Source organism: Phycomyces blakesleeanus, assembly GCF_001638985.1.
Source record: "Phycomyces blakesleeanus NRRL 1555(-) unplaced genomic scaffold PHYBLscaffold_12, whole genome shotgun sequence".
Classification (NCBI taxonomy): Eukaryota; Fungi; Mucoromycota; class Mucoromycetes; order Mucorales; family Phycomycetaceae; genus Phycomyces; species Phycomyces blakesleeanus.
In genome coordinates, this window is record NW_017265145.1 from 1,224,403 (window position 1) to 1,243,496 (window position 19,094).

Below are 19,094 nucleotides of genomic sequence, written 5' to 3' on the forward strand. Positions count from 1 at the left end.
TTCTTCTTCTTCTTCTACTACTACTTCAGTACCACTTTTATCCCTTTTTCTTCATATCAATACACATAACATAAAATGGCCCGTACTAAGCAAACCGCTCGCAAGTCTACTGGTGGCAAGGCCCCCCGTAAGCAGTTGGCCACCAAGGCTGCCCGCAAGTCCGCCCCTTCCACCGGTGGTGTCAAGAAGCCCCATCGTTACAGACCTGGTACTGTTGCTCTCCGTGAGATCCGTCGTTACCAGAAGTCTACTGAGCTCTTGATCCGCAAGTTGCCTTTCCAGCGTCTTGTCCGTGAAATTGCCCAGGACTTCAAGACCGACTTGCGTTTCCAGTCCTCTGCTATCGGTGCCCTTCAGGAGGCTTCCGAGGCTTACCTCGTCTCTCTCTTCGAAGACACCAACTTGGCTGCCATCCACGCCAAGCGCGTCACCATCCAGCCCAAGGATATCCAGTTGGCCCGTCGTCTCCGTGGTGAACGCTCTTAAATATTCAAATATATATATGATTGTTTTATAATTACTTTAATAACAATATCATCCATTCCTCCCTCCTTCCTCCTTCCCTAACCTCTTTTTTCTTCTTCTTCACTTTGCACCAACAATTTTTTTAACAAAAAAAACTATTTTATTCTATATTCTAATGTTATTTTTCTCCTGTTAATTTGTTTCGCTTTATCATTCTTTTTCTTCTTTTTTTTTTTTAAAAAAAAATGAGAAATTAATAATAATAATCTCATGTTCACTATTATTCTTCAAAGGCACAAAGAAATTTTCGTCACAATTACTGTGTGACTTGTGTAAAGAAAAGTAAGAAGATAATGATTATGATGAAGAAGAAAGGGAGTTGAGATAAATTAGGTAATTATAAAGAAATGGAATGCACATATCATATCATATCATATCATGCTTTCTTTTCTTTTCTGTAAATGAAAAAAAAGACAGTTAGTATAATGCACTGCATTGCACTGCACTACACTACAGGACATTCTCTACACTATATGTATATCATAAAAATTAGTATCAATATAAAAGTGTACTGCAACCGACTTTAGAAATCTATTTATATATCACACCCAAAGACTTTTGACCTGTTTATGGTAATTTTTTTGGCCAAATTTTGAGTTAAGGGTGCTTATTGGCTGTAATAAGGTTCAAGCTCAAAAATAAAAAATACGTAGAAGTTTTGAGTTTCAGACAGTTACTCAAACGAAAATATCTATTTCAATTGACTGATTACTTGTAAATAAATAAATAAAAATAAGAAAAGCAGAAGAAAAAAGGGTCTTAGACTATTTTGGGTAGATTTTGCGCAAAAATATTTTATATCCGACTGAGCAAAAGAGAATAAACCCTTTTGCGACAGAAAAAAATAAAAAAAAGAAGTTTTGTGACAGAGAAAAAGAAAAAAATATATTTTGCGACAGAGCAAATGCAAAAAAAGAAAAATGAGAGATTTTATTGGCTTAAGATATTCAGAATTGACCAAAGACTTTCGTACTTGCGAAGGCCAGCAGTCAAGGTATTCATGGTGATAAGACTTTTCTTGGAATAAGCTTTCTAATTTCTTATTTTATGGTTTTTTTCCCTCTCATCTGTTTGTAATATCAATTTCTTAGTACTTTGCACCGTATCAGACCAATACCTACAAAAATATCTGTAAAGACCATGATTATTCCCACTCATTGTAAAATTTGTTGTATTGTAGAAAAAAATACTAAGTTAATAAAAACCAAGAAAAAAACTTTAAGTCCCCAAAAAAAATCCCAACCGACATCACGCACTTGACATTTTAACTGAAGGATTAGTATATTTCTTTTATTTCTTTTTTCTTTCTTTTCATTTTTAGTTCAAGTAAGTACTAATAAATATAATATGTATCTACTTTGTTATTAGAAGCCCTTTTACTTTGAAACAAGGTATTTTTCTGAACAGAGTACATTTATAGGTTTATAAAGCCTTTACTAATACTTTTGTTTTCTAGATTACGGTCATTTTGAGTAGCTCCATTGTGTTCTTTAGCGAAGGTAAATATCTTTATCTTAATAGCTTGAGTTTGTTTTTCTATTATTAACTTTGTGCTTCTTTTTGCTTTAGGTAAGTCATAGTGGAATCTATTCTTTATTGCTTTCAAGAGGTAAGATTTCAATGTTTGAACATGTCCCATTTTATTATTAATATTAATCTTTGTCTTCATTTCTATAGTTTTTGATATTCTCCTTATGTTGCTGTTTCTTTACTGCCTCCGTTCCCATCGTAGTAAACAGTCGTTACTACTACAATTTTTGGGCTATTACATAGTTTTTTCTTATATTGTTTACATTATTATTTAGTATTGCAAGGGTATTTTTGCTCTAATTTTTAGTTCTGCACTTTTTTGCGCTTTTTTGTTTCTCAATTTATTTCTCAAATAAAAATTTCAAACCTTTTCAGACAAGATTTTACATAATACAGATTTTACAAATGAGGAACATTTTTTGGCCATTTCACAAAATGGGGGGAGGGGGTTGGGGGGTCCTCACGGCTGCTATGTATTCTATATAAGGAAGGTTTGTTGGCCAACCTGACTACTGTTTATAGAATAGTGCGTTATTCCAAAAACAATCTTAAGGTTTACAAAAAAAATCTTTGAGTGTGATAAATATTTTAAGTATTTGATTGCTGTCATGGCAACCACAACCTTATTCACGTCCCAAATTAGGAATAGCGTTGTGTTACTGACAATCCTGCCAAATACAGCGATATGTACAGTCAATCACACAAACACTCCACACCACACCACACTACAACACACAACACAACACTTGATGAATTTGGTAATTAAGACAACAAGCATTAGTTCAATACAGAATATGTATTATATATATATATAATTTATAAAGAGACATGCCTTTCTTTTTTACTTATTGCGAATATTTTATATCAGATACCAAAAGAAAACCTTATAACATATCCATATAATGCTATTGTATTCTACCTATTGATGTCGTTTTAATAATTTGACTGTATGCAATATTGTATGTATTTTGGATTTAGGTCTTTAATTTTATTTAATTTTATTTTTATTTTAAATATGTACAATAGTTTCAAATACACAACAAATAAATAAAAAGGATGCGAGAATAATATTATGATGAGTTGCAAATTGACAAAGTTTTACATGAGTAGTTAAATGAATTATATATATGTGTGTGTGTATACGCTGATTATCATTATTTTAAACCTCCTGGGAAACACCGGCCTTCTTGGTTTTGGTGGGCAACAAGGTAGCATGGATGTTGGGAAGAACACCACCCTGGGCAATTGTGACGTGACCGAGCAACTTGTTCAATTCTTCGTCGTTACGGATGGCCAACTGCAAGTGGCGGGGGATGATACGAGACTTCTTGTTGTCGCGGGCAGCGTTACCAGCCAACTCGAGGATTTCGGCAGCGAGGTACTCAAGGACAGCAGCGAGGTAGACGGGAGCACCGGCACCAACACGCTGGGCGTAGTTTCCACGACGCAAGAGACGGTGGATACGACCGACAGGGAACTGGAGACCAGCCTTAGCAGAGCGGGTCTGGGACTTGGCACCAGCAGCAGACTTTCCTCCAGATTTTCCTCCAGACATATTTGTTATTGTTATTTGAAAGAGTGTGTTGTGTTTGGAGCAGAGGAGAGGGTTTGGAAATTTTATTAATATATATAAAACAATTAAAACCCCGCCATTTTTTTTTTTTTTTTTTCTTGCTTGATTTTTGGGATTTTTGTTGGACGCGTGGCACAGACGCGAACAAATATAATATATAAAAAAAATTAAACTAAAATTTCTCTTTTTCACTCCCCCCCCCCCCCCCCCATACTTTTTTTTAATTTTTTTTTAAAGAAAAATATTTTTATTTGCTAATATGTTTTCAAATAAATTGTTTCGACCAAAATTCGCGTTAATTTCGTGTTAACACGCCTGGTGAGCGTATACAGCCATATGTACAGTTAGATTGGAGAAATTTAGCGGTTGCACAGAAAGTTTTTCGTCCCACTATCCAAAAAAAAATATCTGCGCCATTGCCGAGAATTTCTGGGCGCCTTTCACAAAAGTAAATCAGCTAAAATACCAATATTTACTCGACAGTCCTGCCAGAAAAAAAAATCATTTCGTTTCTTTTTTTTTATTTATCATTTTAAATGTCTACGAGTTTTTTATATGCAGATGGTCATGGAAATTACTATGATTAATAAGAGAACTAAGCCATGGATGTTTAAATGTAGAATGGTGCTGATGAACTAGAGAGCCCGGTAACTTTGTCAGGCTACAAATAACGCAATCCAGGTACATTTGATCTAGCCAGACGTCAAAAAAAAAGAATCAAGGGCAAAGCTGCAGCGACTAAAGACATTGAAATATCGGACAATCCAACAGAGCGCCCAAGCAATTCGTACGCGGACAAGCAAAGATATCTTTTTATTTGGTTGAAGAAAAATTATCGAGCACCGCAGCACCAGCTCGTGAAGTCGGTGTCAAAACACACACTAGGCAATCATGGGCCAAGACATACAGAGATGATCATGAGAAGAAAGTTCCTATGCCAAAAATATATAAAAAAAACGCGGCCCCAAGCCTACCTTATTAACAGCATATCACAAAGGCTACTCCATTAATTATGTCGACGAAAATGTAACAGCGACCGTCAGCAACCTCATGGGCGGTTTAACGAATGCATTCTTAGGCCTGGAGCTTAGAAATTCGCTAGTACAGCACTTTATGGCAAGCGAATGCAACCTCTCTTCAAAGAAAGTACAGCTACAAGCAACCGAGTGAAAAAACCGGAAACCACTCAACAGAGATACGACTAGACAATAAAATACCAAGACACGGCCATGGACTTACGAATTACGCTTTTATTGATGAATTTGTCTTCCACATCAACTCGAAAAGAAGCTATGAATGGGCTCTCAAGGCTAGAGCGCCAGTAACTGTCGTTCCCGTTACTCGAGCCAGGTCAGCAACAATTATGGGTGCGATGGCTATTCATGGAGTTGTCAAGATAACCGTGCGAAAACCAAACCCGCCATCAAACAAGAAACGACAACATGCAGAAGATGGAAAGAAAAAAATGGGCACCGGAACAAACACCGATCATTATGTGTAGCATTTTTGCTGAGCTTGATGAATGAATTCGACAAATACAAATCAATAAAAGGGGTTTACTTGATGATGAGCAATGCCCCCCATCCATAGCAATTAAAAAATTGAAGCGCTAATCAAAGAAAAAGGCTACAACTGCGCCTATTTACCTCACTCCCCTCAACTAGGTCCAATTGAACAGATCTGGGCATGTGTGAAAAACCTGGTCAAGAGAGGCAGACTCTTGGACAATAAAACTTTAACACAATTAATTACCGAAGCATGCATCCAAGTTACAAGGAAGGACCTTGCTGGTTTCATCGGCCATTCTGCAGGTCACATCGACGATTGCCTCAACAAACTCCTTTTATAATCTTATCAATAAAAAAAGATGATATCGTGCTTACACTTCTCCAAAAAAAGAATTGGGATCAGTCACACAATTTGGGACAGGTTAGCTAAAGATACAATACAGGGTTTGTATGTCTTCTCTATATTGTGCACAATTTATAGCTACTGTAAATATATTTCAGGGAGACATAGCCTATTTATTCAATGTACCATGGACAAAAGATGAACGGAATATGGCAAAAAACTATGTGAGACATAATTTGTCCTTATTTCTTTTTTTTGGGAGCAATAAATTAGAGCCTTTAACGACACTATCAAGTAAGTTGGAAACAAGTGAAAAAGCAAAACTGTACAAACCTCCCTACTACTTTAACACAAATCTACAGCCTCTTGATGTTACAAGTTACGATGACGTTTCCTTCTAAAGGTACTAGTCTATATTGAGGGATTTTTTTTGTTAGACCAAATGTTTTGAATTCACAAAGGGTTTCCATTGCTAAATCCAAAAAAAAATGCGAGTGAGCGACGGAAGATGAGCGTTCTACATCTCAACTTGATGAGTATGACGCAAGCAAAAAATAGAAAGCCTTTTTGTCTTTTCCTTTAGTACTTCGAGCATATATAATTAGATATACATACATATAGGCGGAATTTGAATTTGAATCAGAATCAAGTCACCTCTTTCTGTGCAGTATAAAATAAAAACGGAAACGGAAGTAAAAGCAAATCGTTTTAACACGTCTTTTCATAAATTCCTTTTTTTTGCAAGCTTATTCACAGCTTACATATCAATAACAGCAACAATGTCTACCAAGAACAACGCAATTTCTAACCCTACTACCACTACTACCACAACCACCACATCAACAATAATTTCTGCATCTACTGTTGTCGTACCAAAGGCCAACAGAACTACCGGCAAGACTAGAGTGAACAAACCTATTGATGGCAAGAAAAAGAGAGCAGTCCGCAAAGAAACCTACTCCTCCTATGTCTATAAGGTTCTCAAGCAGGTCCACCCCGATACCGGTATCTCCAACAAGGCCATGTCCATCTTGAACTCCTTTGTCAACGATATCTTTGAGCGCATTGCCACCGAGGCTTCCAAGTTGGCTGCTTACAGCAAGCGTTCTACCATTTCCTCCCGCGAGATCCAGACCGCCGTCCGTCTTATCCTTCCCGGGGAGTTGGCCAAACACGCCGTTTCCGAGGGTACCAAGGCCGTAACCAAGTATACCTCTTCCAAGTAAAACTAAACTAAACAAAAGCTCTTTCAATTCATTATTATAATCAAATCATTCTTTTTCTCATATGTGCACAATTGAATCTTTAATTCAAAAACACAAAGGAAAAAAAAAGTAACAAAAAATCCTAATCCTCCCACCTCTTGACTTCTTCTTCTTTTTGCTTTTATACTTTACATATTCCTTTTCATGTTTTTTGTTTCTTTGCTTTATTTTCTCTTCCTGATGTTACCACAAGAATCATATATGTATATATTCATTATCGTGACCATAAATCAATAAGTAACAATCATTTTTGGCCTTTTAATTATTGTTGATTTTCTTAATAAGAGCCTTTAATTTGTGTGTGTGTATTATACTGTAGTGTAATTTAGTGTAGTTTAGTGTACTATCTTGAACCATAATGCACTGTATTGCATTGCACTGTATTATGTAGTGTGTGTAAGTGTGAAAGATAATAATGATAATAAAAACGAGTCTTTTTTTTTCTTTACTATTTTGCTTTTGGAACAGAAAATATATCCGTGCTACCATCTTTTTCATCTGACAAGAAGTCTCCCATGTCTGCATAAAAGGCATCCAAATCATCTTCAAGGCTTTCTTTTTCTGTAATAAAATAATAAATAAAAATAATAATAACGATAACGATAGCGATAATAAAAGAGTAATAATGACAGTAAAAATAATAAAGCAATAAAATAATATCAATCGATCAATTGATAAATCGATTTCAATCGTCAATCTCGATCTAAATCTAAATCCAAATCTAGGGCTAGGTCTTTGTTTCCTTTTACCTTTGGGTTTCATTGCTTCTTCCAATTTCTTTGTTCTTTCTTCCTCCTCTTCTCGTAATCGCTTTGCTTCTAATTCCTGCTGTTCCTTTTCTTTTTTCAATCGTTCCTGAACAAGTGCTTCTGAGTATTCACATGCATAAGAGTGTCTGTCTCCATACGCCCATAGTCCATCCGGAACATCGGCCCGCACTGCCCACTCAGATGCCACATAAACTGGCAAGAAACTGTCTGGGTTGGCGTATGATATCTTTACTGTACGACGATCGACATTGAATTCATCTCCCATGCTTTCAATGGCCTTTGCAGCCAGCTAATTAATATTAGACCCATATATAAATAAATATTAGTTGAAATAAGTCAAAAGTATTTTATATATATATATATATACCTGTGCACTCTTGAATTCGGCAAAGCCATATTCACACGACATTTTTGCCAACTTGTCACGGATCAAGAGTACACGATGCAATCCTTCAAATTCTTTAAGAGCTTGGAACAAGGTTTCTTCAGTTGTGAGGTTGTCAAGGTTTCGGATAAGGATCATGCTACTAGGAGTAAACGAAACGTCTTTGGATCCATCATTGATTTCTATCGATTCTGTCTCATTTGACCGTGTCTGGGCTGTAGAGCCTAATTACACACACACATATATATATATATTTAAGCAAAGATATAACCAACAGCCACAACATACTTTCATAGGGTGCTCTGCATTCCACACACACACGACGGTAGTCCTCATTAAATTTCTTGCACTATTAAGAAAAATAAATAAATAGCTGTATGCGTGTGTATAATGTTTTTTTTTTCAATTGTACATCTCACTCTCTCACTCTCTCGATCTCTTTTTCTTATTTAGATTTTATCTTTACCTTTTGACATCTCCACTCTAGTTTATTGTCCTTTACACCATTCTTGTGACAATAATCGATCCTGACCCTGTACTCACCCATAAAGAAATACGGAAAGTATCTTTCAAAGAACTGAACTGCATGACCAACACTTGTAAACCGAACAAAAGCAAATTGCCGTGATTCACCTAATATATATAAGCAAAAAAGAAAAGAAAAAAAAAGAGGAAATAATAATAGGATGTCGAGGTAGAGACAAGATGTTGTATAAGCCCAATTTTGTCAATTTTGTCAGTACAATTCATATAATTATTTTCAATCTTTTATCCCTTTAGACACACACATACACACACACACACATATATATATATATGTATGTATGTATGTATGTATGTATGTATGTATGTATATGAAACATCGTCTTGAAAGAGACAATAAAAGATTGCTATTTTTCTCAAATAGCACTAATAATAAGGATATCAAAATGTATTTTGGACCTGTTTCACGGCTTCTAATCAATGTCACTTCGTCGATACTTGCTTCCATTGACTCTAATTTTCTTTGAATCTTAAGGAACGAAACGAGGTTAGAGGATTATGCATTCACAATAGATATTATATATAATATGTAAGTGAATATTTTTACAGATATCAAACGTAGAAAAGCAAAGAAAAAGAAAAAGAGATAATGATTACAACTTACATCTCTTTCTTGTGCATTATCAGGTAGACCACGAAGAACGACATTGATATTGGGAGGGGAAGGTTCTTGGGACCGTCTATCTGATCGATCGTCAAACCGCCTGGAATGCTTTAATATATATATATATATATATATGTAATAAAGATATAGATAGAGAAGTAGAGAAATAATAACATGTTCGATACGCAAACTTTAGTTTCCGAATCTTTTCTTTGTTCAAGTGATAAGAAGAATATATATTTATATTTATATTTATATAATGTAATGATTAATGCGCTTACATCAAAGTCATTATTGTGGCGATGATTAAACCGATCATCTCGGCGGTCCATTCTATCTCGTGGTTCATCTCGTTCATATCGGTCATTTGAAGGTGATGATTGCCAATGAGGAGCTCCTCGTTCTCCTCTTCTAAATCCTCCTGGACTATTCGACATTGGGGGACTACGAGATCTCCTGCGATAATGTTGCTGCTGAGGCGATGGAAAGCGCGGCTGTTGGTCGTGAGGTTGGAATCGTTGTTGATGTTGGTCGTGAGGTGGGTGCCGGTGATTAAACGATGGTGGGAATCGAGAATCGAACGGTGCCGAGTCATAGAGCTCTCTTGGCTGAAAGTGATGATGTTGAGGTTGGTGAGGTGGCTGTGCAGGCCGTGCAGATGGTGTGGACGGCACAGGATGCATAGGTGGGCGTGGAGGATTGTAAGGCATCGAGAAACCACAAATTAAAAAGAAATAGAATATATATTTATATTTATATATATATATATATAGATATAGATATATAGATATATAGATATATTAAAAGTATATGAAAGAAAGAAAGAAAAAACAGCAAACAAAATCAGAGCACAAGTACGGACACAAGTACAAGCACACACGAGTACAGAATAATAAGGTAAAATGAAGACTCAAATGTCAAGAGAAGAAAAAACAAAAAAGGGAATTGCAAAGCATTAGATATTCGATATCCCTTTTACTTTTACTCTTTTCATTTTGGCTTCAAAAAAATTCCAAAAAAAAGTTGTGACGTATATTTGCTCATTAGTGTGGAGAAGTAAAATTCGCTATTTTAAAGCTTTATATGAAGGGGAAGAGGAAGAAGATAGAAAGAAACTCTTTCTTTTATAGAGCACAAGGAGGTAGCTTTTTATTAGACCAAAATAGTTATATACAAGCATACACACAAATAACAAACAAAGGGTAGATTATACTTCTTGTGCATTCTTAAAGAGACTATTTCGTCTTGTTTTTTTTTGTTTTTTTGTTTGTTTTATGTGCAAATCATTTATAAGCCATTTAATTAAGTGATATATCGATTTATTTTCTATATAAATATCCACAAGTTACATCAATACACATCGCTTTTAGGAGCGGGCAATGGAAGAAAGCGAAGAAGGGTCTTGCATTGAGTAATCAATCGATACTATCCCCATATATACTACATAATACATATTATACATAAAATAACTAATACCAAAAGCTATTGTTCCAAGATGATCAAAGCTTACGTGTATATAGAAATAATGATTATGTTTTTGAGTGTCTAAAACTTTTGCAGAATGATTAGAGAGTAGAGAAAACATATTAATGAAATGTATTGATAGATATTTAAAATATGGATACATCAAAAACTTTATAGGGTTCATACAACTATTAGGGGGTTTCAACAGTCCTTTAAGCTTTTAAATTTAAGCATTGAGTTTAACTTTCAAAATATAATTGGCTGAAATTAATTTATAGCCATTAAAAAAAATCAAAACTCTTGAAAGAAGACATTTGAGAGTTTTGAACTTTTAATACATCCTTGCTTAAATTTGTTTTTTTTTTTTTGGAAATTTAATAAAACCTTGATGCAAATGTTTTTGTCTCTTTCAATAATATTTTAAACTTATATCATATTATCACAATACCTAACAGGGCTGAAAGGAGCATTTAGGGTACTCAAAAACACTTAGTAACTTTTACGTATTACTGGTTACTGCTCTAGAACTCAAAGCTTAAGTTTAAAAGAATAAAAGACTGTTGAAACCCCTAATATAATTTATAGGTGGATATAGCGATATTGTCATTTTTAAAACTATCGATATCTCCATGAATATCAGTATGATGTTGGTCAGAAAGGCACTGGATATTCTCGATTAATGTTTTGAGAAATTTTACTTTGTAAATTAAAACCAGAATTTTTGATTTTGTTTTAGGTGCACATCCTGAGTGAACTTTGGGATCAAGCATCGTTATATGATGTCAATATCCAAAAAAAGCAGTAAACGGTTTTCTTAAAAATAGAAAGACGGGATATTTTGATCCATATTTGAGTAATTACTGTAAAAAAAAAACTGTTAGATAGTGGATATTTATGTGCCTTATCATATTACTTACACATACAACAACATTTCACTTGATAGGTCTGGATTTATAGCTGATTTTCGGTATTTAATTTGCCAATTTTGCGGTGATTTCAATGGCACGACGTTTCCAAGATTAGGGCTAGTGTTTCTTGCTTAGATGTAGAATTTTGAAACTGTATTCTAGAGAGCAGTTTCATTTTTAACATACACATACACATACACATACACATAAACATACACATATATATACGGCACTGAAATATGTCGGATATATAGAAAATTATATAAATATACCACAACATAAACCAAATACAAATATATAATAAAAATCTCAAGTGGAAGTTGCGAGCACGGATATGTAAGCGGAGTCTATGGTCTTTCACAATAAATTCCTTGATCTACTCAGATGATTCTCAGCCAGCCGTATTCCAGAAAAGGAATGTGGTAAAGAAAGAAAAAACAGCAAAAGCAAAAAGGGAACTCATTATTTTCACACTTTTTTTTAAAGAAAATAAATAAATAAAGTAAAAATATAGTAGGTTATCTGTTTACAAGGAGTAATAGATTGCTTACATAGTACTTTTATTAGATTTAGCCATACAAAAATATTAATTATCCTAAAGGTAAAAATAAGCACAATTATAATAATAATGTAAATTTATGCGTCATAGAAATCGCCACCTCACAGCAATATTGATCAATTAAAGAAAATTTCAAACAAACTTCAAAAAATCAAAGATATCATTGAATTAAACTTTTATTATTACTATTATTGCTATGGTTCTTTGGTGTTGGTGAAGATCTTGAACTTTGAAAACGAAACTCCAATAAAGAAATATATACGGGTGTTTAGGGTAAACAATCAGCAAGCTTTTTATATATTAACGGTTTTAATTGACAGAATTTCTTTTTGTTTCCTGAAGGAATCGGGATACTTGGACCCAATGAACTTTAGATAAACATGATTTTGGATAAGTATATGCAAAAGAATACCTTTTTTTTTATTCAAGGTATTTATATTACTTATACAATTAAGAGAAAAAGTTTTCAGTTAGTAGGTGATATAAGGAAAAATAAGGATATTTATGGCAGCCAAGAATAATCAAGGCTTCTTTGGAAAAACCATATCATATTGCGAAATATCGCGCTTTGTAATTGAAAAAATATATGTATATATGTATAAAACAAGGTAGTTTTTTTTTTTGGTTTGTATTACTGATCTTTACAGCTTTACTATCACCTGTTGTTCCAAATATATACTTGAATTTAAATCGACCATATCTAAAGTTGTCTTGGTGATTTTTTTTCTTAAGATAAAAATAATCTTTTTGTTAAATCGATATAATTTATAGAGCTTAGTATGTAAACTATATTCTATTTAGTTTCATGAATACAAGTCAGATGTATACCCTAGGATCCTAAATAAATCATCAATTTGATCTTGCAGTATTAGTAGTTTTTTAATTTGGTTAATAAAAATTTTCAATAAGAAAAGAAGTACAGAACCGCTAAACATTTACAAATATTTTTTCTTATAATAGCATATCGTGTCGTGTTGTATCGTACCAATTAATAAATAATCCTAAGGCTTGAAATATAATACAATATGCCAAAGTATTAATAAGCACTACACAATATATCCTGATAAATGCACCAGATTCAAAGTAAATAGGGTAATATCCTTAAAATAGTCTCTGGAGAGTTTGGGCTCACAAGAAAATGAACAATGTATTGGGTGTTATATGGAATATTTCAGAGATTGAACCAAAGCTTATTTATTAATAGTTTACTTCTTTCTTTTTATGCTTATGTTTATTTAACCTGACAAAATCGGGCATATTAAAACATCTTATCATTTTAGCTTGGTCTCACAATTGTATTTGTAAGCAGTCAATATGTAAAATAAAAAGAAAAAAAGACATGGTTATTCTTATATTCATATTTTAGTAATAACCTTGTTTGTTTTCCGGGATTATGTCTTACAAACAAAATCAAGCCAATATAAGCCAAGCCAAGCCGGATCAAGTCAAGTCAAGTCAAGCCAAGACAAGCCAAGACAATCCAGGCCAAGACAATCCAAGGTATGAGTAGAGTGTAATGTAAGCCAATTGATTAAAATAATACGGCTACAAACGAAGGGTATTATATCCATGTTACCTATCGCCTTTATTTAACCGTACCTTGCTTCCAATAATTTAGTAAGGGCTTTAAGAATAATTAATTTTGGAGTTATATCGAAGACATAAATGCGTTCAGGTATAAATAATTTCTTATAATATATTCAAATATGTATCTGAGTGCCTGACTGTAGGAGTGTGCATGTTTAGTTATTTTCTACTGCTCGAATTATATGTATGGAATGTGACTTAAAATAAAGTTAGTAAGAACCACTCTAATGGTACCAAGTATTGCACTGGTGGTATTATAATTGAGCTTTTATTTGACTATGTACTTTTATTATTGGTGGTGGTAGTAGTAATATTTTCATCGAAATAAAGTGCAATAATTCGAGTGGGAAATGATCGTGTGTGTTCGAGACCATGTGCATAACCTGCCGCAGTAGTAATACATAGTTAATTCTCACGCTTTGATTAATGAAACAGACGTAATATGTCGAAATAAGTCAGATTTTTGAGAAAATGATGCCCGAAGGTCCGGTTTTTGTCTTTGTCTTTGTTTTTTTTTGGATATTTCACGCGAAACATTCGATTTTAGTTTGTTTGGGACCAGATCTTCCATTTATGACATTCTGTCCTCCCTTAATATTCAACATATATTGTTTGTCTGCATATTTGCCTGTCTGTCATCACTATGGACCAAAAAAAACCCTTTTTTGGAAGAAAAGTTTCATTTCATTTGTTTAAAATAATAGTATAATAAAATATAACCGAAATTCGGCGGATTTCCGAGTAGATTATCTACTAGTTCACTGACTGTTCTAATCTATGATATTCTGAGATTATTTTGTACGTGTGTGTGTGATAATTGTAGGCAATTTATCCACAGAAACGGGAATCTATCATTTGATAACCCTTGATGTGTCTAGAGAAATTAAGATAAAATAAAGTGACAGGACAGGACAGGACAGGTCTGAATGCTGCTTGTAACATTATGACCTTGGACTCTTTTGTCCTTCTTCTTTTTTCACAGGGCTCTTGTTTTATTTCTCAGTCCCCCATTCACTATCTCTCTCGATTAGTCCACATGTATTTTGCCAAAAATACAACCCAATTTAGACACAGCAGTAATTCTTCGCACAACTCAAATAGCAATATAACAAAAAAAAAGAGTACTGCGGCAGATTCAATTTATAAATAATTAAAGTTTTTTGTTTTGTTTCTTGTTTAATCTCGGTCTTTTAGTGTTAAGCTGTTGAAGAAATGCATACGTATATAAATAAACACTTACATTCTTATGAGGTAAAAAGTACATATTAATTGAATCTGGTACTCAATAAATTGACATGTATTTCTCAAAACGTAGAAAAGATGTGTCCTAACTTACCTTACACATTTTGTGTATTAAGATGCTATTTTTTTCTACAAACCGCAAGAGATTATCATGAAACCAGCCGTAATAATAATAATAATATAATAAAATAAAATAAAAAGCTAAAATTTATATTCAACTAATCAAAGAAAGCCAGAGAATTATTAAAGATGTGTATACATATATATAAGGGAGGTTTCTTCAACAATACACAAAATATATAATAGAAAACATTAGATAGTCTGGTGGGCAATTTACTGCTCAAAATTGATAGTCAAGATAAAGTCAAAGTCAAAGTGAGAGAAATACAAGCTATTCATGTAAGAAGAAATCAAAGTCCTCAAAAGATTGTTTTTGGTATTCGAATCCAAGGAGAAATATGGCTTCAACTTTTTTTGCTGTTCTTTTTCTTTCTTTCTAAATACGGTCCCTAACATTCGGATTCTCTAATTAATTAATCAATTATATAGCAAACCCCCTCTCGATTGCCTATACAAACCATCATTTTACTTTTAATTAGCAATAGACCACCACTATTATAATAAATTCTTCGTCGATTTTACACAAACACGTTTATATCCACCTTTAATATTGCACATCTTTTATATGTTATTTCTTAAGACCAGATATATTTTGAATAAATAAATAACGTCTTTGTCTATTCAGCCTTTTTTGTCCTTAAAATGGAATCTTTTTGCAGCAAGGGGATAACCCCATCAACAAGTATGTACCTAGTAATGTACATATTTATTGCTGCTATAACATATAGCGCAGGTCTATAATATGGCCCCATAATCTCTATTATCGGGGCTAATAGCCAAAATAATAATAAGTCAAAGTATAGTTATATGCCATAATACATTACAGTAGAAATAAATTAAAGAAGAAAGAGTTACCTGGAGGAGGCACTTGAAGATAATTGAGATTTATATCAAGAAAAAGGCCGAGACACTGAACAAATGGACAATTGTACATTATATAAATTGCGAAAGAAAACATGTACACATCTCTTGACGACGGGAGTATCAGATAACGACCAGATTTTATCAAGAAAAGTGGGGCTATTAGAATAATCAAGTGCTCTAAAGATGTGACCAAATTAAATATTAAAAAAAAGAAAGGAAAAAGAACAATGATAATTAAATGAGGAATACAAAGATATTTGTGTACTGTGTACTGTGTACTGTGTACTGTGTACTGTGTACTATGTATTGTATTACCTATCACAAAATTTATAGTTTCCCCTGGCAATATATGGTCCCTGAGATCTGGAAATAGGAGAGCTGCCAACCCTCCCCACTGGGTATAAAGATATATGTTGAATAACATGGTTGGGATGACAGATCGCTTGTTCGGATATAGTATAACAATTATAAGCAGAATTTGGCTCATGAAGCAAGGGAGGAGCAAGTGAAGCAAATCACTCTTTATCCATCTCTGTACAAAAGTCATTGTCCAAGATCCAATCAAGATGCCCAGCGAAATTTTTTCTTCTAGCGATGTCTCCTTGGGTGGATCGAAAGCCAACAAAAGGGACTCGTACGACGTTTTGGATCTCACAAGTTTCCACGCTGAATAAATAAGTAACATGAACATCAGAACCGGAATAAATGTTAACTCGACAGCATGGTACTTGAGATCTGGATACCTTTTTTTTTAAAAAAAAACTATTAATAAAGAATATACTGGTAAAGTGTTCAAAAGATTACCAAGTAGCTAACAATACTTCATCTCCCTTTTGTCGTAGTGCCCATGTCTCTAATACAGAGACAATTGTACTAATCATAGATCTATCAAAGCTGAGAGAGATGGCACAAATGTTATAAAGAAGAAGAAGCAAAAAAAAGCTTCTATCTTCCCCTTCTTCCTGGCTTAATAAATCGTATTTTGGCATGTCATAATTGGCTAAGCCAAACAAGAACATAAAGCCATTATTAATAATAATAATATAAAAAAAGGGGGATTTATGCCAATGTCTTTCCCTTTTGGACCACTTTAGAATCCTGTAATAAAAAGCTATTACTTTACTATCATATATACATGTATAGATCACAAACTAAATATACAAAGAATAACAGCGATAATAATTAGGCATTTTATTTGATTGACTTTCTGTAGTCTTGTTAATAGGCAAATTTAAGCTCTTATACTTGCTAAACAAACATAAAAAATTGAAATCCCATTTTGTGGTATTCAAAAAAAAACGTTAATATGGCAATGTATTTAGAAATGAAATTTATTGTTGTTAAACATTATTTTAGTAGAATGTGAGCTTTGGAATTTGTGTAGATTTAGCTCATAGCCAAGCTAAATGAACTAATCTCATTGATTACATGAACCACATTATTTGCCTAAAGTACCTGTAAAAGCTTGCTGTTAGTAATAATAATAGTAGTGGTGGTGGTGAAAAAAGATTACATTATTCATTGTTAAAGGAAATCTCTTTCAAAATAAATAACAATTAAAAGCAGGATAAGCTAATTGCATAAAATAAGATATTGGTCTCCAAAGATACGTCATTAAACGGAGCTTAAATAAATGTCAATATCCTCCAAGTTCATCCTGTTCTTGAATAGATTCTCATTGATCTGTCCAAATGGTAAGCGCAGCGCTCTCCATCCTGACATTACTATGTTCAATTTTGGTCTACCAATACAAAATCTCACTCAGAAGGAACTTGATTAGACAACCGCTGCTCGCCCCACATTTGATCCTGCGAGGGGAAAAGACAACAAGGCGCCTAGTTTCCAATACGGCAACCGCGATCTTGCGTCTCATACAAAACTTAAATTCAGGCAAGTTTTAGATCTATAATTTACTAGTATAAAGCTTTTCTTTCTGTTAGTCTTTTTTTTTCATAGATTCAGTTCAATTCATATATATATATATATATATATATAAGTGAAACTAGATATTGACATTGTATAATAGACAACCTGGACAGGGAGGTGCTGATGAGATTGGTGATCGAGAGGCTTTAAAATATGAGCTTTTCCAAGCTGAAAGAGAGTACTATGAGACCAAGGAGAAGGATGGACCAGCATCGATGGGTGGACGTTTGATTGGATCTAATCAGGATGAAGAGGATCCAGAATCAAGACGACAGCGATTGATTCTCGAAGCAGAAAAGGCAGCTGCCCTTGACAAAGACGATGATGACGGGGGGACAGATAGTGATAGTAGCAGGTAACAGGAATAAGAATAATCATCTGTTTAAGTTCTTATGTGTATATATGCATATATGGTTACAATTTACAATATAACATATACGTATATGTTTGTATAGTGATGATGATGACGACGATGATGATGACGACGACGAAGATAATACAGCAGAATTAATGGAGACACTCCAGAGGATTAGAAAGGAGAGGGCAGAGGAGAAGGAAAGACAAGAGCGTGAAAAGCTGGAGGCAGAAGATGCCCAAAAAGAGGAGGAGGCAATGACAGGCAATCCACTTTTGCACATTGGCAATGAAAAGCGTGATTTCAGTGTGAAGCGAAGGTACGGAACTAGCTGAGCTTTAATATATATAATTTGTATTTTTTGCTCTCTTTGTGTGTATATATACATATATATACAGAGCTCTATATGATGAGCACAATGGATAGGGAAAGAAGCTCTTTTATTTCTTCTAGTGACAACTGCTGTGTGTGCTTATTTTATTTTTATTCTGTAGATGGGATGACGACGTTATTTTTAAGAACCAGGCACGCGGTGTAGAAGAAAAGCAGAAGAAGCGGTTTATTAACGATATGTTACGCTCTGATTTCCACCGTCGCTTCCTTACCAAATATATTCGTTAAAGAACTCCTTGGGTTCTGCATAGTATTTTCACCATAAACCTCATGATACTACTATTATAATTATTATAATTTTCTTGGACCAAATTTATTGTTGGTTTGTGTTTCAAAAGTACAAAAAAAAGGAAGGAAGGAAGGAAGGAAAGAATAAACCTAACACATTTGGAAGATCAGTGCGACCCAAGAGAATAATCCAAGAAATTATAAGAATATATAATACAATATATATAGCTGTAACACGCAACGGGGGAGCGGGGAAAAACGGTTCTAAGTAGATCTTTTTATTTATACGTAAATTCTTATTTTTACTTTACTTAATTTTCATGGCTTTACTGCGGCAGTCTTTGTTGGCTCCTGTACCCGTTAAGGACTGGAATATCCGTACTGTCGGACAAGCTCAGCGTG

At 33.9% G+C, this 19,094-nt stretch overlaps 8 protein-coding genes across 8 annotated transcripts; 5 read left to right on the forward strand and 3 right to left on the reverse strand.

Annotated features, from left to right (window-relative positions):
• Nucleotides 1-58: 58 nt before the first annotated feature.
• PHYBLDRAFT_187296 (hypothetical protein) lies at nt 59-1,243 on the forward strand (the record flags this gene model as incomplete). Its single annotated transcript, XM_018439361.1, has 3 exons — nt 59-472; nt 759-807; nt 1,150-1,243. The coding sequence occupies exons 1-3, from the start codon at nt 76-78 to the stop codon at nt 1,241-1,243; spliced, it is 540 nt and encodes a 179-aa protein (XP_018291084.1). The 5' UTR covers nt 59-75.
• Nucleotides 1,244-1,445: 202 nt separating this feature from the next.
• Nucleotides 1,446-2,298, forward strand: PHYBLDRAFT_169303 (hypothetical protein; the record flags this gene model as incomplete). Its single annotated transcript, XM_018436038.1, has 6 exons — nt 1,446-1,519; nt 1,617-1,684; nt 1,847-1,851; nt 1,982-2,024; nt 2,100-2,134; nt 2,203-2,298. The coding sequence occupies 6 exons, from the start codon at nt 1,446-1,448 to the stop codon at nt 2,296-2,298; spliced, it is 321 nt and encodes a 106-aa protein (XP_018291085.1).
• Nucleotides 2,299-3,011: 713 nt separating this feature from the next.
• On the reverse strand, nt 3,012-3,637 carry PHYBLDRAFT_177681 (hypothetical protein). The gene has a single exon (XM_018437916.1). It carries the CDS (start codon nt 3,608-3,610, stop codon nt 3,215-3,217), a length of 396 nt encoding a protein of 131 aa, XP_018291086.1. The 5' UTR covers nt 3,611-3,637; the 3' UTR covers nt 3,012-3,214.
• A 1,041-nt stretch (nt 3,638-4,678) lies between these two features.
• On the forward strand, nt 4,679-5,129 carry PHYBLDRAFT_65024 (hypothetical protein; the record flags this gene model as incomplete). Its single annotated transcript, XM_018441390.1, has 2 exons — nt 4,679-4,774; nt 4,824-5,129. 2 exons carry the CDS (start codon nt 4,679-4,681, stop codon nt 5,127-5,129), a joined length of 402 nt encoding a protein of 133 aa, XP_018291087.1.
• Nucleotides 5,130-6,199: 1,070 nt separating this feature from the next.
• Nucleotides 6,200-7,004, forward strand: PHYBLDRAFT_134166 (hypothetical protein). Its single transcript, XM_018429625.1, has one exon. The coding sequence runs from the start codon at nt 6,259-6,261 to the stop codon at nt 6,703-6,705; it is 447 nt and encodes a 148-aa protein (XP_018291088.1). The 5' UTR covers nt 6,200-6,258; the 3' UTR covers nt 6,706-7,004.
• PHYBLDRAFT_77911 (hypothetical protein) lies at nt 6,976-9,994 on the reverse strand. Its single transcript, XM_018443313.1, has 8 exons — nt 9,328-9,994; nt 9,047-9,154; nt 8,842-8,911; nt 8,366-8,532; nt 8,188-8,248; nt 7,882-8,123; nt 7,494-7,803; nt 6,976-7,305 (listed from the first exon to the last, which is right to left on the reverse strand). The coding sequence occupies exons 1-8, from the start codon at nt 9,754-9,756 to the stop codon at nt 7,193-7,195; spliced, it is 1,500 nt and encodes a 499-aa protein (XP_018291089.1). The 5' UTR covers nt 9,757-9,994; the 3' UTR covers nt 6,976-7,192.
• Nucleotides 9,995-11,139: 1,145 nt separating this feature from the next.
• Nucleotides 11,140-12,835, forward strand: PHYBLDRAFT_65021 (hypothetical protein; the record flags this gene model as incomplete). Its single annotated transcript, XM_018441389.1, has 5 exons — nt 11,140-11,160; nt 11,733-11,840; nt 11,936-12,019; nt 12,068-12,250; nt 12,779-12,835. The coding sequence occupies 5 exons, from the start codon at nt 11,140-11,142 to the stop codon at nt 12,833-12,835; spliced, it is 453 nt and encodes a 150-aa protein (XP_018291090.1).
• A 2,708-nt stretch (nt 12,836-15,543) lies between these two features.
• On the reverse strand, nt 15,544-16,779 carry PHYBLDRAFT_169308 (hypothetical protein; the record flags this gene model as incomplete). The annotated part of the gene is made up of 4 exons (XM_018436039.1): nt 15,544-15,695; nt 15,782-15,967; nt 16,106-16,533; nt 16,595-16,779. The coding sequence occupies 4 exons, from the start codon at nt 16,777-16,779 to the stop codon at nt 15,544-15,546; spliced, it is 951 nt and encodes a 316-aa protein (XP_018291091.1).
• Between the last annotated feature and the right edge of the window lie 2,315 nt (nt 16,780-19,094).